The sequence below is a fragment of the Vanellus vanellus genome (assembly GCF_965231255.1).
Source record: "Vanellus vanellus genome assembly, chromosome: 19".
NCBI lineage: Eukaryota > Metazoa > Chordata > Aves > Charadriiformes > Charadriidae > Vanellus > Vanellus vanellus.
In genome coordinates, this window is record NC_138924.1 from 8708122 (window position 1) to 8735206 (window position 27085).

A 27085-nucleotide genomic window follows, 5' to 3' on the forward strand; every position below is an offset into this window, starting at 1 on the left:
TGTCCAGGTACAAAACTACGATAAAACTGATCAAGAAGATGGGAGGTTGTTTCTAAAGTTCTTTGCTGAGAAAATACCCTCCTTTTGTGGCCACAGAGCCCTGCCAGATTACGTCTCCTGTCTCAAGGGTCTTATCGAGAACACTATGAATAATGACTAGAGCAGATCATTCTGTACTTTTTATACATTGTTTATTTAAATTAAAGAAATAAAACTTGTAATTCAATAAACATTGTCCTGTGCTTTTATTTTGTTGCTATAGGAGTTACACAAAGCAAGGAAAAAAAGGATTTTGGCTTAGTAGTAAGTAAGGGTAGAATTTGGGGGTTATGTAGACAATGAATCTTTCAGTAAATAGCTAATTACTGTATCCTTATGCAAAGTTCTTAAAGTTTTCTCTGTCCCCAGTTATTGGCAAATATGTTAAAAACAACTTTAGAAATTAAATCCCCATTTTCTCCTCTTTTTCAGCTACTATGACAGGCTTGCTTTCTACAAATACAGAACAAGTCAGTCTCAAAATTCTGAGAAGTCTCCCTATATGGAATTCTTCTTAATTTCCATTCTGAAATACTCAGGTATGACTTGTGCATTGCTCTTCAATCAGAACCTGAGTTATTACCTAACCTTGCCTTCTTCATTGAAAACTTTTGGGGTACAACAGTTGATTAAAATTTTATTTGGAAAATACTATAAGCAGTAGCTGGATACACCTAGAAAGATGTAAAGCTATAAACTTTTCTTGTCCCCATTGCAACGGAAATTTTCTTCAAAAGTTTCCATGGTATAAGTACATCTTTTTTCAAAATTTGAATATTGCTCCAGTATGTTTCCAACTACTAGATACTTTCTAAATTCAAACCTTTTTACCTTTAAATTAGTGTTAAATCAGAAACAGCTTGAATTAATCTTGTAATACTTCACATTTAAAAAGCTTTACATTTCACTTTAGAGTATTTTTCTCAGAAATTATATGTTTTTAGCTTATTTTATATTTTCCCAAGTATTAAAAAAACCAAACCAAACAAAAAGTAGAAATCCTGCAATTTTTTTATATAATGTAGTTTTGTAAATTACCATCTTCCTATATGACGCTGGATATAATTTTTATAGCCTCTAACCCCTATGTGGTATATGGCTTAATCATTTTATATAGTGTGAAGTAACAAACTTCATAAAAACAATATTTATTCTTTGCATCTATAGTAATCTATTAGAACAAGTAAACAAAAGTCATAACTAGCATTATGACGGTATGTGTCATCTTAAAATTGCTTAGCAATGTTAATTAAATTACAATTTAAAAATTAGATTCTGCATTAATTCATTCCATTAATTACTATTGAATGACACTGGTTTCACAGATAAGAAATCCACTTTTTGTATGGAAAAATCTGTAGTAAGGCCTTAAGAAGTGTTCTGGTCTAAGACTGAGGATCTGATGTGTTTTGCAGTGAGTTTCATTTTTACTGTTTTTACAAAAGCTTGTTTCTTTTCATAATATGCAGCTTCATTAATAAATGTTGGATAGACTGTACAGTCCCCTGTATATGCAATTACTTCTCCATCAAGAGTCAAAAATAGAGGATCACCATTGTTCAGTGGCTGCCAGTCTTGATCCTTAGAGAAAGAAAATAGAATATTTTTACTTCCCTGTTTTTGTATATTTCATGTGATATATTTCTGAGTTTATGCTCCATAATTATATTCTTTACAGTTTATGGCAAAAGCTTTAAAAATAATTCCTTTTAATCTTCAGTATGTAATTTCAGGTTTCTGGCCCTCATTTTCATGCTTGTGTAGAATTCACTGGTAAAGATGAACTAAAAGGAAATTGCATATGCTCATAATTGATTAAAAACAGACCCTCATTTTAGCATTCAAAATTAGATTTATGTTTTAGCATATAAGATATCCTATTGTCTTTTTGGTTTTAGGTTCAAAAGCGATTTTAGATTGTGATTCCCAAGTCAATTACTGAAATACTGTACGACCTTAGTGATAGACCTTACCATAGGGAAAGTCTAAACTATTCAATAAACCCATTGGCAATATTGTCATTTTAAATATTTACTACTAAAATATACTACAATGTAGCAGAAGCAACACAGGAATACTTATAAAAGGTCATAAATGGAAACTACTTTAGATTTTACCTGCAGTTTAGGGTGAATAATAGCAATAACTTCATCATTCTTATTCCTGGGATAATCTACTTTCTCCATTATTTTAAAAACCTCAATTGTACACGGTGGAAATTCCTTTCCTAGAAAGAATAAATGTAATTTAATGTCAACATGAACAACTGTCTGTTAAAAAGAACAATGCATTATTTATTCTTTTTTAGAATAGCTTAAATAATTAGGTTTTACCTCATCAGAGTTTACACACTAGTGATCAGTTCATCTATCATTAAAATGTGCAGCTCCAGATTTTTTTGTCCCTTCAAAGCTAAGTTGCAGAAAGATGGTCCAGTCATGTATTGTAGCATATGAAGCCCAGATTTAAATTTGGTGCTGAAATCTGACTTTTCACTGTATACTTAAAAAGAGATATTTTCTGGATGAAGAAATGATTGAAAGGCCTGTGTTAGATAGTGCTGCACAGCACAGAATGGTACCACTGCTATTTAATCTTTACCATTCCAGCACAATAATGGAGATTCTGACATGCACAACTATATTCTTTTCCTTCTACTTCCAAAAAAAAACCACACTGACAAAATGTGCTCTAAAAGAATTTTTCAACACCGATTTTTTGTCAGTATGTATTTTAGATGGTACGCAGGTGTACACAGGTATAACAAAATCTTACAAAATTTAGTTACTTTAATTTTAGATAGCAATGAACAGAAGGCACGTAAATTAAACACTTCTTTCTTTTTATTACTTTATGTATGTTCTCCATGGACATACTACTATACAAATATTGTTAGCTAGCATTTTGGATTCTTAAAGCAACTGTAAGACAAAGATCAAGTATACTTATTGAATCTTCAGAAAGAGGAAATATCCTTAAAGCTACCCAAAGGAGCTATAAAGGAATTCTGACTTTCTGACGCCACACTTATGTCGTCTAGCGAACATCCTCCCCCCCTGCCCCTTTACCTGTTTAACTGTAAAATGTTGTAGCCCAACCTATTTTTAAAAAAATATTCTCCTGAAGTTGTCCACTGACATGACACAGGGGGCTATAGTCTCTCATTACTTACTCTACCTTCATTAAAAAGTTGCACAAAATCAAGGCCGTGTTTGACAATCTTCCTCATTTTGTCCAAAGTATCAGCTCTAACAACACCTTGTGGCTGGGGACCCACCTCCACACCTGTTTGCAGATGAGGGAGATTATTAATACAGCCATAATATATCACATCTTTAGATTACAGAGCAAAAATAGATGTCTGATTGGGTCTGTGTTTTATGTTCAAGAGGAATTTTAAAGTACAGAGTTATGTGATTTTGTATGGCAAGCAGAAAATTTAGCACGCTCATCAGGATCAGTTTAAAGAACCATATGTACATTTTTGAGTGTGCTACTAGGGTAAGAGAAAGGGTCACTATATATATTAGTTTCTCTTATTTTTTTCCTCATCCTATCTTTTCATGCTGCAATTTAGAGAACTCATTGTTTAATATGAAAAGCAAACTAATGATTTTTTTCTATGGTTATGGTTTTTTGATTCCATAAGTGAAAAAAGTTAACCACTTCCATGCAGAACATCATTTCCCCCTTCCCTTATCACATCTTGTCTTTTCCTCTTCTTGGCTAACAAGCAGTGTTTCAGCCAAGGCTTATTTAGAGGAAGTAAAGATTTCTTTTCTGAAGTTGTTACTTCTTCCTTATCCTCATATATTGTAAATATTTTCTGCAAGCAGTGGGTTAGCCGAGTTTAAGAATTTCCAGAATTTCAGAACACTTCAGAAGAAAAGATAATCACATACATTTGATTCAGTAAATATACTGTCAAATAGCTGCTGGTGATCAGAGCACTCTGTATAACGTAATGAAATGAACAGATCTGGAAACAGGCATATTTTAAAATAGTTTATGGTAGGTTAAAATAGTCTTCATTTTTTCATATTTACCAACAGGATGTTTTGCTACAGATCGAGTTGTTGCATATTTCAAGCTAGGATGTTCAATCAGCAAAACAGGACAGCGTTCTGGAGCCAAAGCGTTCTGTGGAGATTGTTTAAAAATTTCTTTGTTATGCAAATACTTTAAAATGTTGTGCCACAAAAGATTACTGATGCAGAAGCAATTTACACAATGTCTTCAATATGTTGCCTTTATTTCATGGCCCTCAAAGAAGTAGGACATCTTTAGAAAACATACAAAGCTGTATTTGTTGGCCTCCTTTCCATTAACTCAAGCCAGGCATGCTCTGCTGAACTTTGCTGTCTCCTCAAATAACAGAACACAGTTCTAGTCTTAAATTGCTAACAGGAAGAAAAATCTACTCATCAGTGTTCCAAAACTTAGAATCAAAATACCGTAAAGCAGATTTCAAGTATTTTGTGTGTTAGACTTAGATTCTCTTATGGGGACATAGATTGTGAATTAAGCCTTTCTTTAACCTTCTTTTGACACAGAAACCTATTTCAGGCTTCTTTCTCGATGACTGCCTACCATTGCTCTTCATATAATTTTAGTCATAAGCTTTCTATATCTTCAAGTATTTTATAAACTTTTAAATGGGATACATGTAATAAGAAAAAATCAAATGTTAAAATATACCTTGTTTCTAAGGAAAAAAAAAATTAAAATTCTGCACCGTTGCCCTAACCTTGATTGCATCGGTCACTGTCTAGGTCACGAGTACTTCAACCAGATTACGCTTAAGCCAGTGCTTTTGGAAACCTCACTCTCCCAATGCTTATCAGCTTTGGGAACAGCAGAATCCAACAGCTTCTAAAGACATATCACTATTCCTATAAATACTGATGAAGGGAACATTTGTCATCACCTAGTTCCATTACTTTTTTCGTGTCTTTATTTCCTAAAATTGATGTTTAACTATTTAGCATGTGTAACCCAATTTTATCCAAGTTCCTGACAGATCAATGTGAAAGCAAATTAAATGACATTCATTTTCATAGATGTTATTCTAAGCATTCCCCTTTGCCCATCGGTCTTACTAACGCTCATTTTAATACATGAAGATTATGAGTTCAAATCTGAATTACCTGATATTATAATCAAATTATTAATTAACTCTGATTAAAAATCCCCATCCTGTGAGTGATTAAATATTTTTAAAAGTTTTGCAGAATAAAAATTAGTATATTTAAAGAAACTACAAAATAATATATAGTAATACAACATTACAATTAATAATCTATTTTAATAGTTCATTTAAATTGGTTTTACCTTGATATAATGAAACATTTGAATTGTAAAGTCATCCCTGGAGTTTTCAAGGATAAGGGTACCACCCATGTTAGAAGTGGTGTTGTGAAGGTCAAAAATAAGGTCATACGCATCATCACTACCTTTTGGACCAAATATATGATTGATTTCCTGAGCCCTTCTCACTTCATATGGAATATCTTCCACCACTGTCCTGCTGTTAATATCAGTACAAAGAAATTAGTAAACTCATTCCATGGCTTTACAGTCAACAAAATACCTATACCCTTTTCTTTTTACTTTAATTCCACAATTGACTGGAGTTGAAATCACCTATTTAATTACCAAACTGTTAAAACTTGATGAATTTGTGCTTGAAAAAAGCAAGTATGATTGTTAAAGAGGTCTCACTATTATGTATCTTGTGCAGAAGGGTAGTGAGAATTTTTTGGTCTGATTTTAGATGGAGACTATTTACTTCTCTCTTATTTCTTTACATCCCAAAATTTCCCCCTATGCAGAAAAGTAACTCAAAATTTATCAACAATTTAAGCCACTTCCAAGACTGGATCCACCTCCTCAGGTATTCTGATATCGGTCCATGCCCTTTTACCTTGGACATCAGTCACAAGGTCTTTTGTAACTTGCCTTATTTCTTGTCTTCTCATATTCTGATCAGACTTTTACAGTCTCTTGTTGTCAGCCCTCCTGACCCTCAAAGATCATAAAAGATTTTGCTACCTCAACTCTATTCATCCAGAGTTTTAATACTTGTAATTTCAGCTGGCTATGGTTGCACTACACTTTGAAAAAATGGTCTTAGCCTAAGGAAAGGTCTTAGATCTGCTTCCTGTCTCTATAAGGACTCTATAGGAAACTGATGTACGAAACAAAGATATCTATCTTAGAATCATAGAATGGTTTAGGTTGGAAAGGACCTTGAAGATCATCGAGTTCCAACCCCCCTGCCATAGGCAGGGACACCTCCCACTAGACCAGGTTGCCCAAGGCCACATCCAGCCTGGCCTTGAACACCTCCAGGGATGGGGCCTCAGCAACCTCTCTGGGCAACCTGTTCCAGTGCCTCACCACCCTCACAGTGAAAAACTTCTTCCTAATGTTTAATCTGAACCTGCCCTCTTCCAGTTTAAAGCCATTCCCCCTTGTCCTATCGCTACATGCCCTTGTAAAAAGTCCTTCCCCAGCTCTCCTGTAGCCCCCTTTAGGTACTGGAAGGCCGCAATAAGATCTCCTCGGAGCCTTCTCTTCTCCAGGCTGAACAGCCCCAACTCTTTCAGCCTCTCCTCATAGGAGATATACGTATTAAAAGTGTACAAAACTGCGCTAGGTTCAGACTTGTTCCACAGACAGCAAATCTGGTTTTGGTGACAGGCTTGGGATACTATCGAAGAACAATATAGAAACACCTAATATCTTTTGTGCTAAATTCAGGGGGTTTTCTCAATACAGCTCAAGTTTGGTGATATTTTAACTTTCTAAGAAATACTGGTATTGAGTTGCATAAAGAAAGGTCTGTTAAATACTAACAAAACAGTTGACTAACTGCATGGATATCTAAGGATCAGAAGAGGCTGATGAGGAAAATTACAGGATCACCACTGCCAGAGTATGAGAAATGGCAAGACATAATCTATTAGGAATGTCTACATGCAATTATCTACTGGTGGGATGTGAGATGGATTAGAATTTTTATGTGAGCCCCTCAAGCTCCTTTTTCTCTTTTTATGTTTCTGTATATCACATAATCTACCTCTGTATTCTTTAATTCTGTCTTTGAAATTCAAAGTTTCTTCACATAAGACTTAAATACTTCTTATTGAAGCCAATGGGACTTCCACCATTGCTTTCAGCAGTATCAAGATTTCTCTCTCCTTTTTGTTATTTTTGAAAATCATTTGTAATCTTGTAGGGTCTACACTTAACAGGATCAGGTGAAGGTATTGCAAACATTCAGTAGTGTTGTAATGGGACTAGGCAACTTAATAGGATTTACTGTGGAATATTAGTTAAAAAATGAAGACAACATGCAGGAGTCTTAATCTGCTATTTTGTCAAGTGTTCTATGTTCAAAGCAGCTGAAAACAAACAAACCCACTTTTTTTTTTTTTCAGACGATTGTCCTAAGTAAGCAATTAAAAGAATGGCCTCAACACTTACGTGTTAAAAAGTCTGTTTATCTTATATATAATAAACAACAAAATTCTAAGAGGAAAAGCCAGATGAAAAGATGCACAGGGTAAGAATAACCGTGCTTACGAAATACATGTGGTACATATTTCTTTCACCAATATTCACCTTTACTGTTAAGGCCTTTCTGAAACATAATTACTTGTTCAGCATGCAACTATACCAAGCATAAGAAAGTTTATACAGCAAAGTACACCTCTGGAATAGATGTCTCAAAGCAGAGAAACATAAAATACCATTACAAATTTAAAAATCAATTACTACTTTACAGTAATTATAGATTGTATTTCTCCTAAAATAATGAGTCAGTTGAATTACTGAGACTTTTTGGCTATCATTTTGCCACAGAATACATTATTTCTAACTTCGCTAATTTCAAGTTTTCATCTTTTACTGTATATAACTGAAATTAAATACACTTCCTGATTTGTATGCCATTCTTTCACATACTCAGATGTGTAGCTTTGAATTGCTTTTATCTGCTATCTTTCTGTAAGTATAATTGCATTCAGAACAGCTCCAAAGTTGAATTGCACAAGAAGACATGAGAAATAATGACTGTGCAACTCAGAACAGCAATACTTCAGTTTACACAAATACAGCTAATGTAATACTAATTTAAAATGCTGTGTTTAAGATTATGTGTTGGTTTGAGACTCATTCTACTAGCAGTAGTTTTAAAATGAATCTGTTAACGCTCACGGAATTTGTTCTTTTTGGGTTAAAGGTCAATAATTTCAGTTACATGACTGCACAGTTAAAATAGTAGTGGAACTTGTGTTAGCATTCTAATCTGGAAAGGAAGCTCCTTACAATTTAAGAAAACCAGAAAAGTAAAACAACAGAAAGCGCAACTATTCTTACCCAAGATTATCAGAGTCAAAAACACGGTTCAGATCACAGTCAATGTATCTAGTACACTTCTTCACAGCTCTCGGGTTGGTCAGAAATGGTTTCACTTCCATTCCTGTTCTTTGAATCTCTGCTCCATTCTCTTGCCAGTGCTTGACCAAAAATACCCCTGATAACTCATTGCCATGAGTTCCCCCGAAGATAGCAACCCGTCTTACCGGAGGTTTATCAACAACAGAAGAGGAAGTCATGCTTTTCAGCAGCTCTAAGAATTGCTGAAAGCAAAACAGAAAATAATGATAAAGTAAAACTTTTGTCTCAAAAAAACCCCCAACCAATATTTTTACTCTTTTTAATAGGAAATTCTTTAAGCCTGTTCAGGTCAGATGTGAATGAAAGTGAATTAACATTTCCCTACCAGTTTTAGACTCCCTTTGCGAGTCGGGGAGTTGCTAATCTGACACTCCTCCCTCTGGAGGAGCCCTCCCCTTCATTTACCTTATTTAGTAATAGCTCCAAGTCTGTTAATGGTACTGTTACACAGTTCAAAAGTTAACTTCTCCAGGCAATCTCTATTAATATATGATACATAGGTAAATCTTGTACTAATGACAGTATAAAAAGCCTTTTTTAATATGAACTTTAATAATGCACTTAAAAATGACATTTTTACATTGCAATCTAGATGTAACAAGTATGCTCATGTATGTTTTACATTACATAAACATTACAGTATACAAGTGCAGAATGACTTAAAGCAAGCAAAACCAGTAAAATATGAATCATATCTTGGCTCTAGATCAACACATAATGCTGAAACATCAAGTACTTTCATCTAAAAAAACCCAAGCACGTTGTTGCTTGTATGACCTTTTTTGTTTTACAGTATCTGAGGAACAGTGATTAGAAGGAACACTAGCTGAAATTAAATTGCAATTTATCCACAACTGACTTACCTAGTGTTCCTGCCTCTAGTTCTGCCTCGGGATCTGCTCACACAGACCTCTAACACAGTGAACAACTTTGTCAGTGACGACCCTTCTAACTTCTGCAATCTCTTATTAATAAGGAAACAGATACAGACCATGATGGGACAATAGTTGTGTTCTCCCCCCCAAAAACCCTTAGCCAACAACTTGATTCCTTCCATTGCCAAAAGCATACATATAGACTTCTGAAACTTAAGCCAAAGAGCAGCCATAGCTTCCATGAGGATCAAAACATATAAAACAAAAGGTCTTAATAACAGAAACTGTAATAATTGCTGTAAATGACAGAAGTAATTGCAATTAGTATCTGACACACAGTATAAATATAAAAAAAAAAGTTACATTGCAAGGGAATAAAGAATGTTTATTGAACAATTCCTTTTATTAAGAATATACTCCAGTGACTGAGAGAATATTTGGCTAGTGCCTGGGAGAGGCTTTATAACCCAGGCTGATAGACTATAAGTCTATGAAAAGAAAGCTAAACACAGGACTTATGGAGAGAAGTTCTGCCAGGAGTACATTTCCTACAAAAGCTGCTCTCTCTGTTTCAGCTTGTGCATACAGGTTTGCTGAACATTACAGCGAGTTGGTACAAAGAGACTGTTTACTTAAACACTCAACTGTATTACTGCTGTACTTGGAAGCTGTCAGGTATTTAATCATACTAAGTAATTTATTAAACAAAGCAGTAAAGTTGTATTTTACAGCATTGGACAGTCAGTACTGTCCTTTGACCCGTCTCAGCGGTGCTGCCAGAGCAGCGATTTACACGCTGCCTGAAAAAACGCTCTGAATCTTGGTTTTGCTGAATTTCACCACCACAGCCGTTTGAAGAGCAAACGGCAAAATGCAGACATGCAATGCTAGTACATATAGTTTATCTTTTATTGCTGGTGGCACTGTAATGGTTTTCATTCCTTGCAAAACACTGAATGAAATACAGACATCGGTTGTGCACTTACCTCATTTAACATGCAAGAAGTTCGTCTCCTAAGAGGAGCTTTCTTAGGACAGATACAGTGCATTTCCAAACATGAATTTAGGAACTAAACCCCGGAGGCTTCTTTTATACCCTTAGAGCAACTTAACTTCCAAACAGCTTTTAACTCCCGGTCTCCCAGGACGTTACGAGCACCCGCGAATTTGTGGCATAAATGCAGACACTTGAAAAGCTTTTGCTCCTCTGAATTAAACTTCCAGAGCAATCCCTTATTCCTGTGCTTTGCCAATACTTACACTTTGAAAAATTGGGTGGGATCGTATTTAGTTCATTAAGAGTTCAGATTGTTGTTACGTAGGACATACAAATATCTGGAAGTGCTTCAAATGTCTGCCACGAGCTGAAAAACATATGCAATAATAAAACGTAAATGAAGTCTAGCTGTCAAAGCCACGAAGGGCTATATATATAAGAAGTTTAACGTGGCTCACCAAAACTTTCCAAGGCTGAAGGATTAAAAAAAAACAAACAACAGACAGGCTCCAATCCTGCTGAGCACCAAGATTTTATACAGGAACCAGTCAGGAGTTACACAGCTGAAAACATCAGTGTGTAAAACCCAGAACAGTGGTTGAAGCAAAAAAACAGCGTGAAGAACGCAGACACTTTTATTTATATCCGTGTTTGTGTTCACACATTTGTAGCAATTCAGCTCCTGCCCAGTGTTCTCTAAGTGCTGAACATCACACCACGTGGGCCAGGTACGGAGGTAATTAATTAAACCCCCCAGAGGCCCGACTTAACGGTGCCCGCCTCGCCGCCCTCTCCCCGCCAGGCCGGGGCCGCTCTCCGCACCGCCCACTCCCTCAGCGCCTCCCGCAGCCGACTGCGACTGCGCCTGCGCCAGTCTCGTGCGCCCACCCCAGAGAGGAGCGCGCGGTCGGCCCCTTCCCGCCCTTTTCCCGCTCCCTCAGGCGTGAGGGCGGACTCTGTCGGACCGTTATTTTTGGCGGGCTTCAGCTCGGCCCTTTCTTTCAGGCCCCGGCGAGCGCTTCAGGCTCGCTTAGCCTGTGTCTGGTGCTGCTGCTGTGTGAAGTACTGCTGAGGCTTACCCAGGTATCTCCTGTTCTCCATCCATAGCTTACTTTTTTTCTACAGCTTTACCTCTGGGTTTTGGCTGTTTATCTTCAAGGCAGGACAGAAAGCAAAACAATACAGTCTTAAATCCCATGCAACACCAAAACTGGCTTAATAAACCGAAATGTCAAGTTTATGGAGCTTTATTTTACAAGTCACTGATGGCCATTAGGCTTCATAGTGCTAGCAGTACAGTTTAAATTGTGCAACAGCACTGAACTAGAAGCTGCTGTAGTTTTGTCACACGTGTAATTGACATATCTCGCAGAAATAGACATTGAATTTATCTGTTATTCTAGCTGTGGTAGATACTTGTGCTTCATTCTTATCAACATCTTTAATGGTTAACTGCCAGATCAAAATAAATGTATTATTTATACAAACAGGTAAATAGTATTATTCATATGTCACTGAAGGTAATATGCACCAGTAGCTACCTCTGAAAGAACAGCAAGTAATGCTATGCAACAGTCTGTGTAGTGTCCTCAATGTATACAGTAATGCACAGACATTCACTACAAGTAGATTAATCAGAAAACAAATATGGCAAACTACCTGTACCTGATATGCTAATATATACTTTTCAAAATATTTGGCTGATAATAATGTTTTTTGACTTGTGAAGTATTTTATATATGGTGAAATTAGCTAAAGTTTTTAGGTCTGTACCATAAAGTACATAAAGTTTATTTTTTGAAGTGTGATGCTGTTTTTTACAGAATAGTTAAATTAGTTTTTTACTCAAAGCCATGTACCTTGCCATCAAACTTTGCAGCAATGTATAAGTATGCATTTTCTATTAGTATTCTATTTTCAGGATTAAAAAAAAATATTTATTGTGTTTGAATATATACGCCCTTTTAAATTCAGAAGTAAAATAAATACTTTTGAACCACTTTAAAAAAGTAGATAATATAACTGCTATTTCAAGGATCTAATTGTTTGGTCCCTTAATCTGTGAAGAGCAATTGCTTGTTACGTTTGTACCTCTGGATCTTCTAAATTCCGTACAGCTGCTCGCATGTGTTCGGCTTGTGTCTGAAGTGATGCGTGTCACTAGGTACCGAGAAAGTTAAGAGAAACGGCCATAAAATTACATAAGACTTGGATGTGTTCACAACGTGAATTAGTTTACTTTGCTTATCTAAGGTCCATACAGCAAATTTGCAGTAATTGATACAGTGTTGCCTTAATAGATACAGCAAAGAAATGAAAAGGAGCTGGGCTGACACTTCGATTCGCAGCACAGCAGGTACCATCCATTCCTTTGTGCTATACAGTTTATATGTCATTATGCTTATACATATATCTATCTATACACGCACATGCAGTATTCATACGGAATATAGACTATTCAGTCCCAGACCCCATTTGCTGAGTGGAATTGCATGGGTTATCTGTTTTATTGCAGCACAGGGCAAGATTTTGAATGGAGTCAGGGACTCATAACTATGGGGAATGTTTCATTCACGGGATTATGTGCAGGTCGGAGGGCTGGGCATATAAATTCTGTGAGGCAATGGCTGGTCTGTTATGTGTTTATGAAATGTAATTCCTATGAGTGCTGTAAAATACTTGTTAAGTAAATTTATTTACATATTTTAAGTGTAGAATGTGTATTCTTTTGCTATTGGTATACTATTATTATTTGAAATTTAATTTTAGGTTGTCTGCCTGTACCTCTGTTCAATCAGAAAAAAAGAAACAGGCAGCCCCTCACTTCAAATCCACTTGAAAATGAGACAGGTACCAGTTCTGGGACTCGTAATTATGACTTTTCTCCCACATCATTTGGTAAATAAGGTTTATTTTATTTTTTTAATGGCTGTAAATCCAAATAAGTCTTAACTTTATAATTGTATTTTATTAAATTAAACATTGTCTTTATCAAGAACTATATGCATCCTTTATGTTTATTTCTGAATAGTTCATTATGTAAAAAATGTCCTCCAGGAAATTTCATTCTCCTCTATACAATTGAGCTTTTTATACTTTGTGCCTAGAGGGAGTTTGACTCTTTGTGTATTAGAGAATGAAGTAGCACTGGCATTTAAATAGAGTCTCTTGAAACTCTGACCTTTTGTTTTCAGTTGATTTCAATCAACATTCAAGTCCTGTGTTACAAGAAGAAACACTTATAAGATGTCTTTCTTGTAATTCAGAAGAGTGCTTCTGTTCTTCAAATGCTACTTGGAAAGAATGATGCTGAATTCTGCCTTTAATACTTTCGTTATGTTTTACTTATAATAAAGTAAAAAAGTTTGCTTATAATAAAGTAAAAGCCTCTGTGCTAGTAAGTCTAATGTCTGTAACTTAACTGTTGTCTAGAGGCGCAACCTACTTGTTACAAGTTGCCTTATAGTTACAGATATCAAAGGATCACTTTCCCTTTTTTTTTTTTTTTTTTCCTTCTCCTTCCTGTGTGAGACTATTTGTGGAACATTAAGCAGATGATAGAGTAGGAGCTCTTAGTAGGCCTCTTCAGTTTCTATCCATATTCAATCCTTTGTCTTTTGAGAATTAGGCTGGGGAACTGCAGACCCAGAAGTGTCTGAACTACAGAAAGCAGCAAACAATGGGTATGTAAAAGCTGATTATTTGTTACTCATTGATTATTTTTTTTTACTATGGGTACTAATTGTTTCACAAACTATGATCCATGTTTCTCTCTTACAATAAAGCTGCTAGTATGTCACTGATACTATAAACTTATCTTTGAAAGCCGAACAGAACATCAGGTGGCTCCTTCCCTTATGAAACCACCAAATGCATCGAAGTCTTATGTAGCAAATGCTGGAAGAAACTTGTATGCCTGCAGGTTGGTAAAGTCTAATTTTTATTATCCTTCCTTAACTAAAATTATTTTTACCTGAAAATATATCTTTACTCCATATTTTTGTAGCGTTCAGAGAGACCCTTTTAATTCTCAGATCATCCCTGTAGTCCTCAATAATTTTGTTGTGCGTATGAGCCAAACCTTACTGAAATGCAGTATCTTTCCAGTGTACCTAATGAGGCCTACTAATTAGAACTAATATCTAGCCTTATTATCAGGCCTAAAATTTGCTCCTGCCATAAAACTTGATTGAATTTTGCTGGTCTTAGATGTAATTTTTTGAGATTCCCCTTTACTTGAAGTTTTGCCCACTTTCAAACCAAGTTTATCCATAAACTCAAATAAGCTTCTATAAGTGAAATAAGGGCAGTTGTATATCAAAACTTTTAATCAAAACTGAATACAATTGTGAACTCTGTGCTTTTATAAACCAAGGAAAATCTTACAGATTCAGATGCATAGAGTTGGCAGGAAAACTTCTAGCAATGCTGTATTGTCCTTTTTCTCTCCTCCTTTCCTCCTGTTCCTTTCCAATGGCAAAAAGAGAGTGAATGTTTCGAACAAGTGCCTTCAAAGGCAAAATGGAGTGGAGGTGGAAGGAATTTCTGAGACGCCTTTATAAAATGAAGTGTGTTAGAAATAATAAGGTCAGCACTAGAACTTGTAAAATTACTTTTTCAGTGATGATGGTGGAAGTTGAAAATATCACTCAGAAAAAGCTTTGTTTATTTTATTTTAGAGTTATGGAAAAAATATGAATCTGGGGTCAGAAAAGATCCCTTATACAGGGCAGGACAATAATTGGGCAAGCTTATATGGCCTCTTGAATTCATCTGGATTTAAGCACAGGTGTGATCACTGCCCTGTATATGGATAAATTTAAGCGTATACTCAAGTGCTCTGAGTCTGAATATTTAACAGATGTTTTTAAAGTGGAAATAACAATTCATAGATTGCTTTTATTACATATCTGAGTATTCAGAATAGATACTGTGATACTGAATTATGTCTTACATTGTACTGCAGGGCAGAAGAGAAGGCTCCCAGTACTAAGGTTTGGAACAGAAATGAGTATGCTCCTTTAGGTAACAGAACAGATTCAAGATCTGATAGTGGAATTATTCAAAAGTTTGAGAGCCTTTCAAATAGTTTGAAAACTGTTCAGCAGCAAAAAAATCCTGATAACCGTAATTTATCTCAGCACGTCAAAACAACAGAAACCAGCCAAGCATATACATCCAAAGGACAACAGCCAGTGAAACCTAACACTTTTTCAAGAAGTCTGCAGGATCATAGTCTGGCATATAAATTTAACCACAATATTCAGCAAAATAAAATGAATGAAAAACAATCTGTTTGTGTTCCAGAAGACAAAAGTCAGGTAAACTTATGGAGAGATGTAATAGGAAGATACAATGAAGAAAACAGTAAAGAAAAAAAAAAAATCGAGGAAAGATGAGGCTTTCATCAGTCCTAGTTACCTTAGTAAACCCTTAAGTTTCTGAAAATTTAGAATAGAGATTTTCATACATAATAACCTACAGTCCTCAGCCTGATCATATAAATTGGCAGGGAGTTGTTTGTATGGTCAGAACAAATACTCTAATTTTAATGTAAATATTGGTTATTTAACATATATATAAAAGTTTATGTGCCTTTTAAAATTGTGTGAATGTGTATCTCTAATTTGAATTTTCATCTTCCTCTGAAAGGAAGTTTCATCATCTCAATTAAAAATTAAAGAAAAAAAGAATTCTTTGCGAATTTTATCTGCAGTCATTGAAAGTATGAGGCACTGGAGTCAATATGCTAATAAAACTCCACTATTATTTGAAGTTTTAGGTAAGCATGGTCAATTGTGCTATAAGTGATAATAATGGTAGGACAACAGCCAAGAGAAAATGTTATTAAGTGTAGGAACAATAGCTGAAATAATTGAAACCACAAAATAGTGGCATGAGCAATAGCTAATTTTCCTGGTGGGAGATCCATTCATCTATCAAAGGTGACTAAAACAGGTACAAAATTAATAATACAGTCATCCTCCAACATTTAAGATCCTTTTACCCTATTTATTTTCTTTCCTTGTTTTTAGAATGTGTTACAATAAATTTTTGTATTTAATAGGAACAGAGAGGTACAGTTTTACAGTCATTTTTAATACAATTAATCTAGGAATAAATTCAAGTCTGGAGTACTTGTAGACATAGATGACAGTGTTTCACTTTACGTATTAATTGACGTCTGAGAATTGTATGTGTCAAAAAGCTGAAATGACTAAACTTTAAAGCAAGGTGAATAAAAGCACAGTGTAATGGCATCCCAAAAAACTATTATTTTGACAAGGTTGCAAATATTTAAAGTCGATTTGCATATGAAGATCAATAAAAATTAACGAGAATTGTGTTGTGCTCTGCTTAACAAGGGAATAACCTGTTTACAGTGTTGGTTATGAAAACCACATTTGGTTACTCAGTTTAGAGAGAGATACCATTTTGCTATTCAAAGACAATGTAAAGCTCATAATTTGTACTGGAACTTCCAATGCTGTCAGCACAAGTTCTCACAGAAAGCTGATGCAGACTTGATATATCTTAGTTCTTTTGTGTAGTAAACATTGTCATGGTGTGCTTGTATATCATACTTAGAACTGCTCTGATTTATTTTTGCTAAATGGTATAGGCACACTTGATTCTGCAGTCACACCTGGACCATATGGGGCAAAGAATTTTCTTTTGAGAGATGGAAAGGAGACTCTGCCTTGTGTATTTTATGAAATTGTAAGTATTCCTATGTCTGTACATAACACAAACACCACTAACTATAATCCCTTTTATAAAGCTAATAATACGTTGTTCTGATAAAACAGAAAATTACTGTGTAAAAGGAAAGCTGGATGCTTATACCATATTGTTCCCAAACTGGTCTAGAGCAATAATCCATCACAGTTTAGGCATCCCCGGACTTCTGTTTCAGCAAAAAACGTGGGACTTTCAGTTCAGCTTCTAAGGAGTTAGTAATAGCAAAAAAGCTGTTGTAAATTCCTTTTGCATTTGATGTCTTCAGAAACCAGACATTTTGACAGCTTTTATGTTAGGTGATATAATTTTTATATTTCTTTATTATGCTTTTGATGAAGGACCGTGAGCTTCCAAGACTAATTAGAGGTCGAGTGCACAGGTGCATGGGAAACTATGATGCAAAAAGGAACATTTTCAAGTGCGTCTCTGTAAGACCAGCAACTATTCAAGAACAAAACACTTTCCAAGATTTTGTTAAAATTGCAGATATTGAGATGACAGCTTATGTGAAAAAAATTAATGAAACTTAAAACGATGTTGTCTGAAACTGATTTTTTCACTTATCATTACGCATAAAGACTGGACATCCTAAAGCATTTACCAAAATGAATACTGAAAATCTGATTAAATAATTGAAAATATCACTATGCTGTGTCACCCAACAAATGTTAGTAACAATGTTTTATTTCCATTATTACTTTTCATAGCTTATCTTTTCTTGTTATATATAACAGGGCTTTGTTACATAGTAGATTAGATTTTACTGGAGAAATTCTGAATTAAAACTTTGAAGTTTTGCAGAAATGCAAGTGCTTTAGAATAAGATCATCAATACTAATTCAGATTGCTATTGATTTTCATTATCTTCAATTTGTAGAAATTCCTTCAATACCTATTTCAAAACATTGACTGTATACTTCTTTTGAGGAGTATTTGGTCAAAGTTTAATAGCAAACAAATGTCAACAAAGTTGTTTTTGGCTCTGCATGTTGTGTTAAAACTGCTCCTTGGAAAAAAGTAAGGAGGTAGTCTTTATTCCACTGCAGTTCCAACTAACAGGGTCCCTTTCCTTTGCTGGATTACAGGAACACGTGTAAAAACTTTTCTAGAAATAAACATAATAGATACTATAGAAAGATTTCACAAGATGCAGCTGTATATACCAGGTATTCATATGGTTCCTGTTGATATGTTATCTGATTCATGTTTTTTTAAAAAATAAATAATCAGTATAACACCTGTATAAAATAGCAACAGACCCTGAAGCTGTAGGAAGATTGCTCAAGGACGCAGAGGAAGTTGGAGAGAAGTAATTATTTGAACACAGAACTTCCTTGCCTTTGCGATAGAAACATCTTTCATGAAGGATGGACCATGTGCACGTTTATGTGTCTTTGCCTTCAAACATTAACTTTCATAGATTATTCCTGTTGTTTCTATTTCCTTTTCCCCTTAGCTATTTCCCCTACTTCAATAGCTTTGTACCAGATCTGTTGGGAATTGTAAAACAAAAGAGTTGTCAAGAAAACAGTGAACAGTGTGATTATTTTTTTTTAATTTTATTATACAGTGTTGGCAATTGGAAATTTCACATTTAAAATAATTGAAGTATTGTATCCAACAAGTCAAATACAGAAAACAGTTAATATTCTAAAAAGGAGCCAGCTAGTCAACGCAGAAACACATTAATGGAAAATACAGCTTTTAGTTACACTTAAAAAATTATATATTTAGAATAAAACTTGAACCTGGTCCAGTAAATTGTTTGACTTATAACAGGAAAACGCTTTTACACAGTTTAACGCGCAGACAGTCTTTATTTAAAAAAAGTGATCTGTCAGTGTTAGCACATGTATTGTTAGAACATCCGCCCCCTTAATGTTCCAGTTGAGGATCTGAAGTATATGCTTTACTAACTGTTGTAAGAATTACTTGCATTACCATCTCTACCTTCTGGGCTAAGATGGTTCTGAGAGTGGATGTTTCAAGGAGAGTTTAGTCTATCCAGTTGTAGATGTCAAATACATATATTTTATTTCCTTTATATATTATAAAATATTAAAGAAAGTTCCAAATGGAAGCATTAGCTTAACTCATAAAAGGTGCAGAATATTACAGGATGTTGAGCTTGATGATTTTTACAACAGAAGAAGTTGTATTTTAAGAAGTAAAGGATTTGGTACAGCAGTGTTGTAAATTATGAGACTCCACTTAACAGTAATTTAAAACTACAAAGGAAGCTTAAACTATGGGACCAGGCCTGCAAGCATCTGTGTGTCATCAACATCACACAAATGTTGTAGTCCTACTGATTTTAGTTGAATGATTGATGGTTCCAGTTCTGCACATGTGAAAGTTACGTTAATAAGTAATGACAGGAATAGGTCATTTGTGTCTAGCAGGTATGTTATGGCTGTTAATAAAAATCTAAAATAATTTTACTGTCAGTAAGTGTTTAGATCTTTGCAAAAAATGTTTTCTACTTTACACTAACAAATCACTTTTTCTAGTGAAACATTAAGTGAACAGTCCATAAACATTACACAAAACAGAAAAAACCCTACATAATACAGTTTATACACATTACTCAACGTTTTTCAGTTGTTGGGTTTTGTTTGTTTCTTTTTTAACCATATTGATCCTGTCTTGTATAATGGTTCTAGTGTAAAGGCACAGGTTGGTTAGGAAAGAAAAGCCTGCATCTCTGTCTCTCTACCTTGCGGTGATGATTTTCGTTTTACATGTTGTTTGTTATTCCTCACTTTTCTGACTCTCATATGAAAATTATCAATTTCAGTCATTCATTAAAAAAGTGTAAGACATTATTGAAAAGTACATTACTATACATAAGTGACTGAAATTTATTCTTCTTACTTTAGAGGCATTCCTTCAACCTATTTTGTTAAATATTTGGAAGATTGAATAAGTAATTCAACTGCAAGCAAAGACGTGTAGCGCACTCTCTGTGTACTCAATTCTACATTGAAATCTAAATTTTCAAAGATTAGTAAAGGAACTTGCTAAGTTTATGTGCAGAATTTGCTTTTAGAGTGCATGAAAATGTAACAACAGACAATTGTTTTTGAAAACAATGCAACGTTCCATTGAAGTTTAGAAGGGTGAGGAATGTAAACAAGACTGCAGAAGTCTTTGACATTTATTAAAATAACACAGTGATTGTTCTATCTGTTTGCATTTTCTTATACATCCTCAACATGTCTCTGTCTGTCCCTTCATGTACACTTTCCGTTTAAAAAAAAATAAAATTCAGGAATCAGTTGGACTCAGCTAAGTGAAGAATAATAAATTTGATCACTTGGTTTGTGCCAAGATACAAAACTAAGAAGTACAGCTCTGAATTAAATATAATCTATGTGATTATTTCTTTTTAAAATAAATAATAGAAAATAAAAGATGAGAATAGAATTAGAATTCAATTTTTATTTTAAATGAAAAACATAATGGTGGGGTGAGATTAGAACCCAATGTTTCTTTTTCTTAAGGCAATCAAGTGCACATATTTCAATGCTTGATACTAATGAATTCAGTGCTATTGTGGAAATCAGACTTCACAAATTTAACATACAAACTCATGAAATATGGCCATTTGCTAGTTCTGACATGGCATCACATACTTATTAGTTGTGATCAGTAGCATTTCACTTTTTTTTTTTTTTTACAATAATGGGCTTTTAATGGTAATGGAAATATTAGAATCTAGTTCATTCTGGCTTGTATTATCGCTACATGTAAGGGCCATTGGGCATATACATTTTTTTTAAAACAGATTTTTCTTTTTGGCCTAAAAAAACAAACAACAAAATCTATAGTTCTACTAGTTCAAATAATTTTGTAAAAGTCCACCTAAAATTATAATTTAAGAAATACTGAAAACTGATTTTTATTTTTTTTTTTTTAAATCATCATGAAGCCTTCGGAAGTAGCTAGATCTCTCTCTCTCTCTCTCTCTCTCTCTCTCTCTCTGAAAAGAATTAATCTAAATTTTATGCAAGTCTTCATGAAGATGACAGTAAATCTTGAAGATTAGATCAGTATTAAAAAGTGTGCCCAATATGCAGGTATTACTAATACATATAGATTAAAAAGAAACTTTTTTCTTGTATATAATTCATTTTAGATATCAAACTTAATTTTAGGCCGTGGCTACTAGTAGGTGCTTTTTTCACTAATCAAAACAATCGTAACAAAATATCATTATGGACTTTAAAATTACTGGGTTCATAAAAGTTTAGACATTTAACAATATATAAAAAGTGAATCAAAGCTTTTAAAAGACTTACGATTTTGAGACACAAAAGAAACTGGGAGGTAGACAGATGTTTTGAGGATAAACTGATTTTTTTTTGTCTAAGGCATTATGCCACTCACTATATGTTTAGAGCAGTATAAAGGCTGATGATTAATCTTATTTTAATTCCAGAGTGTTCACTGCTCATACGTACGGAAGACTATCAATGCACTTTTGGTCTTTGTGAATCTGACCTTCTCTTCCCCATCTCCTTTTTTTCTCTTTAGCAATACAGCTAAATGGAAGTGCTATAATTTCTGCCCATTGCCTGTAGACAGGAATGTTCTGTTATTAAACAGTAATAAAATACTATAAAATAGTAGGTATTGGAGTTGGAGATATGTGCTCTTTTGGTGCATATTTTGCAAAGAATGGTAAAAAGACAGACAACATGACCCCAACAATTGCCAGCATATACCCCCAGCCAATCTGGCAGTCTCCTGCATAGTAGATGTCTGAATTCTCACAGAATCTCTTCACAGTAGCAGAGTTGAAACCAAAAGGGTAAACCAAAAGCCCAGAAGCCATTATGAACACTAGAGAGGAGAAAAAAACCACAATTACTATTGAATGCTTAATTCTTTGGGAAAAAAAAAAAATCCTTCTTTTAGAAAGGCAAATATATGTTATATTATTAATCAATGTAAAAAGTCATCTCTTAAAACTTAACGATTGTCAGATTATCTTCCTTTTCATAATTACCTCTTACGGACAGCAGTGTCATAACATGGTAGCAAGTTGGCATTGGGATTTTTTTCATGGTAACTCTTGGCCATTATATAACTTCAGAAACGTTGCAATCCAAATTATGTAGTCATTTAAAAAGTAAGATGATTCAGATACAGTGGAATCCAGAGGAGAAGAATTCCCAAGTTTGCAGATTCCAAGCCAGCTTGATTTTCTTCTCACTAGCTTTTTGTACTTGAGACAAACAATTGCTTTGTTCTGCCAAATAAAAACTTTCAATGAAAGAGTTTAAACGTAGTTTTTCAGATTCTGCTGATTAGGTTCTGATGGCATAAGCACTTTCTCATTATTCTTAGTATTACGAACTCAAATTGTTTAAAAAATCCTGCACTTGGCCCAAAGATTGTGAGATGAAGACCAATACAATCTGTCATGTGTTTATTTGGCTTTTAGGATCAGAGTCTTTCCGTATACTTACTGGAATTTTCTCTGTAAACTTGAGGATTAGAAAAATTAGAGACCTAAATTATTAAGACCTAAAGTTCCCGTATTACCTAATTTTGACAGCTTGGGCTCTAAAAACGCACAATAAATATAACAGGGCATGTTGTAGAAATCTAAAGGTTCAGTACGTAAAGGCACAGAGTTAAAGTAGCAGGAAATCTCTCTCAGTGAGTCATCTTTTATTCTTTCCAGCCAGATACGCTAGCAGATTAATCCAGTGCATAATGAAGAAATATGTCTAAAATACAAACAAAGCTTAAGCCACCTCTTGATGTTGGAAAGCCAGACTTGCCTCCTGCAATTACACTGTCTGTATTATGTGTTAGCTTTTAATGGAACTTCACAGATTTTACCGTCTTTAATGAATACACATTATATTTAAATATCATGGCTTATGCAATTAATTTAATGAACAGCAGAGCTACTTTTCCAGATTTGAAAATAAGACTGCCCAAGGTATAAATCATGACTATGATGAAGACGCATTAAAATACTCCTGGTACAGTTCTCAGAGCCTGTTTTTGCCCACCTTGGAAGTCAAGAGGGTCTGAGTGAGGCTGATGTGAAGGGTTATGCCACCCCAGACAGTATGGATACCCCTTGTTTGAGAGAAGACTGAGAAACCATTTTTTCTTTTTTAGCTTTTCTGCTAATCAATAACCCGTGTATTTAAAATCTGTAGTCTATTTTAAAAGGCTTTATTTTATGTACCAAAAAGACACCATGAAGCAGTCCCTTTTCCGACCTTCCCATTCGTCCAGGATAGTGTTTTGTTCAAATTCAGGGTGGATTGTTAGTGATTCAAGAATAGCGGTAATCAGAATTAACTGTTATGTTTGAGCTGATAGATAATTCATAACCAGCAAACATCTAATGAAACATTACGATTATAAAACAAACACTCCATGCTATTCTCTGTATTTGTAATTGCCTTTCAGGTAGGGCATGTGCACATTACTCCAATTATAATATTGGAGAGGCTTAATCTTGAAAGTATCCACTAAAAAAGGGCAATCACTCATTAATCTTTTTTAATTAAAAAAAATATTTAATAAGTTTGAGGGCTAGATGAAGTCAAAAAGTTTAACACACTCAGCCTGTGAAGTCTCTGAATAAATTGAATAAAACCTTTCCTTCTAGTCTAAATGGAACCACTGAGTTAATCCCTTGTAAAAAAGAGTAAGTCCAAGAAAATGGAAATTAAAAGGAGAGAAACTGGAACAGAAGCCAACTTCCAAGTCTCTTTCCCTCTAGGGTAACTCATGTATGGGTACAAAGAGAAACTGCCTGCCAGTAAGCGGAGCTCCCTGAGAGCAAGGTGCTTTTCCCTGCTTTGCTCCCAGCAACCACTCTGTTTTCCTTTAAGCCTTTATAAGCAATAAGTTTCCAGTGGTTCCCAAGGAAAGGAGGCTGTGTCATTCCTCTCTTTCTAGGCTCAAGGTGTGTGAAGGACCCAGTTAAGGGAAAGGTCCTCCCTAGCGCAATGTTTTGTGCATGTCTCACACTCCCTGATAGTCAACCAGCTGCCCCTGCTGTGGGTGCCCAGGGCAGGAGGGAGCTCACAAAGCTCAGCACCGAGTTCTTAACAGCTGTGCTTGTGCATTTAGGCACGAACATCAAACAAACATACAGAAGCTGAAGCTAAATACAAAGAAGTAAATTGTATTATGCAGATCTCCCTTAATTACATACGTATGACACCATTAAAAACAATGCAAAATGAAAAATACCATTAAAATTAAGCTAAAGTAGACACACGCACAAACAACTCGTCTAGCAAAGGTTACTGAGCTTTCCCCAAATAAGAAAAAGAACTAAGGGCTAGCGTGCATCCTTTGTTCAGTAGGATGGCCTGGACGTTGTGTGACACTTGCACACTCAGAAGTATTCCCCGAGCCCCACCACTGTAGGCAGCAACACAAAAAGCAACCTCAGAGAACAATCAGAAAGAAGGGAGACTTCTACTTACTGTGAAGTCTGAGAGTGTTAAACTGCAAAGCTGAGCAACAGACTAAACCCTGTTAATCCATAGACCTATGTAGGTTGTAGCATTCACTGGTGGCTAATAGAGCTAGGAACTGGAACAACGTGCTGCCTAAGAGACCGTGGTGTGAAGTGGATACAGAGCATGGCCCCCCACAAAACCCAGATTGCTCAACTGCATGAAGAATCTTGAAATAGCCCTGTGGTGCAAAACCTTCTGTAAAACGTTGGGCCCGTTCGCAAAGGAATGCGAGACAGTTTTAAGAGAAACAGCAACTGCTCTAAGCAAGAATCGGGTCTAAAATTAAAATTTCAGTTTGTTCATCTTTTCAAAACCAAAATAGTCCACACATCTCATTCGGCAAAAGAAAACATGCAGAATTGGAAGCAATTGTTTTATCATAAAATACTTTTAAACTTTGCTAACTGTTAAAATTTGCTGGTTTTCTGACACTATCTCTACTTCACATATCTGTCCGTATATATGTTTTCTTTTCGATTGGGTTACACAGAATTATTTTGAAGGTTGTGCTTTACAGTGACACCAGTGTTTTGATTACCACTTGGTGCTGATATTGTATGGTGTGATTTAATGGAAGAAGCTTTTGTTTTTTTGAAGGATAGAAATAATCTGTCACAGTTGAATGTAATGTGTTCAAATATCAAACGGGCTAAAAAGTTACCCATGGTTTCATATCCTCAGGCATGTCATAGAATGACCTCATTATTCTCATTTAGGCGCCCTCTTTCTTACAAAGGCTCAAAATATTGAATAGCCTGTTATTATCAGCAGAAGCCAAGCTTTCAGACACGGTGCTAATGACTGCTTAATAGTGCTGTCTGTCAGCAGTGCCGTTAGCTGGAGAGCGCACAAAGAAACAGTGGGGCTCCATTTAGGGTCTTCGTATAATACTTATGCCTCTGCACGGCTTTCCAACAACAAACATCACTTTAAAAGGTGTCAGAATACAGTAGTGAGTGCATTTTACCATTATGTGTAGTGTAATCCCGCTGTCATACAAGATGATGAGAAGCCTAGACAACACATTTGGGTCTGTTCTGCAGCATGAAGCATATGGAGTGTAGAGGGGACTTGCTGGTAAAATTGATAGCTGGAGTTCTTTTTTTAACATGGCTTGACTGATCATTTGATTCATCTCCCATCAGTCTTGTTAAAAACAAGCATTTTTTGTTTTAATATCTGACACAGGGTGTTTGTTGGTGCTAGCTCCTCGTCCCCAGAGTTCTCACCAGTTAGTCACAGCCGCTGCTGACTGCAAGGCAGTCTAAAGTCAAGTCTGCGTGCATTGCTTCAACTGTAAGTCACTTTTTATTTCTACTTTCTAATCTTCTGCCCTCCCAAACAGTTACAGTCGCACCCTCGTCCTCTTGCCATCCTCTTCACCTCACTGGTGTCCTACAGCCAGAGGGTAAACAGCAGTTTCTCCTCTGAAGTGTTTGCTAGCCAAGGCAGTACCTCTGCACTGTGCTCTTGCTCCTTGGGCAGGCCCAAAGGTTAAAAAACATGGTTTACCTATTTTTTAAAAAAAAGTAGATTCCTGATTTTGTCAATTTCTAAATAAGAAAACCTTAATTAACAGGTATAAGATATTATTAGAAAGGACATGTCTCTTTAGGGAAAACAGGGCATTTTGTAGAAAAAGTTGTAAATTGTTGGTGATAATACTGAATCAATGACACTTCTACTCAGGGAAAATAGCATTTTCTGCTATTTTAAAATCTAATAAACTACAACTCTTCATCATTGCAACAGTTCATTCAGTGCTCCTGAAGTACTGTTTAATTATTTATATCTATCACATCCCATTTTCAAGTTTATTTTAAACCAGGCAAACCAAAGTAATGCAGTTCTCTAGAGTGTGTGTAGAGGGCACCAATGTACAACTGTCTTAAATACCATGGACAAAAAAAAGGCTATTTCCATTTCCACTTCTTTTGGCAAGACTGATGGAGTTTTCAGCGCATGAAACACAGTAATTGAATAGTTTTCTGTATTGTGAAGCAGGAATGTGAAAACTTGGCTAAGCTTATGTGTATCCTTCCATACTAATGTTGAAATGGATGGAAATCCTGAGGCGGATGGCAAATATTATAGAGATCAGAAAAAGCTATTTTATTTTATTGTATTTGTTACTACGTTTAGATTATGTGTAGCAGCAGTACTGATCACCAGTAGTAAAATATGCTGTGTGCATGAATTATCTTCCTGAAATTACCTGCTGTAAGATTAGTTTGTCTTAGAAGTTTAATTTGCCTATTCTAGAAGTATATTATATTCCTGATACTTGTGACAATGATGGATTAATTGCAAGATTGTGGGACATATCAGACAATCATTAGAATTAGGGCTGAATTGTAGGCCAGCAAGAGTATTATTCCAGCCCTATTACAGATTATCACAGTCTTATCGCTTCTTGGAACATTTTTATTGACAGAGCTTAATCTACCAAAGCAGTTTTCACTCAT

General features: G+C 35.2%; 3 protein-coding genes across 3 annotated transcripts in view; 1 reads left to right on the top strand and 2 right to left on the bottom strand.

The window, feature by feature from the left end:
* Positions 1-1237: 1237 nt before the first annotated feature.
* On the bottom strand, positions 1238-8783 carry ASPA (aspartoacylase). Its single transcript, XM_082493110.1, has 6 exons — positions 8422-8783; positions 5371-5566; positions 4086-4179; positions 3217-3324; positions 2157-2266; positions 1238-1620 (listed from the first exon to the last, which is right to left on the bottom strand). The coding sequence occupies exons 1-6, from the start codon at positions 8658-8660 to the stop codon at positions 1408-1410; spliced, it is 960 nt and encodes a 319-aa protein (XP_082349236.1). The 5' UTR covers positions 8661-8783; the 3' UTR covers positions 1238-1407.
* A 3904-nt stretch (positions 8784-12687) lies between these two features.
* Positions 12688-17645, top strand: SPATA22 (spermatogenesis associated 22; the record flags this gene model as incomplete). Its single annotated transcript, XM_082492936.1, has 8 exons — positions 12688-12730; positions 13144-13272; positions 14003-14057; positions 14201-14296; positions 15341-15695; positions 16027-16156; positions 16997-17094; positions 17454-17645. The coding sequence occupies 8 exons, from the start codon at positions 12688-12690 to the stop codon at positions 17643-17645; spliced, it is 1098 nt and encodes a 365-aa protein (XP_082349062.1).
* A 2901-nt stretch (positions 17646-20546) lies between these two features.
* LHFPL7 (LHFPL tetraspan subfamily member 7) overlaps positions 20547-27085 on the bottom strand; it is a gene marked incomplete at its 5' end in the record, with an annotated part of 64820 nt that continues 58281 nt past the window's right edge. Inside the window, one exon of the mRNA XM_082493189.1 lies at positions 20547-21960. Coding sequence (XP_082349315.1) covers positions 21734-21960 — 227 coding nt within the window. The 3' untranslated portion in view covers positions 20547-21733. The remainder of the gene's footprint in view (positions 21961-27085) is intronic.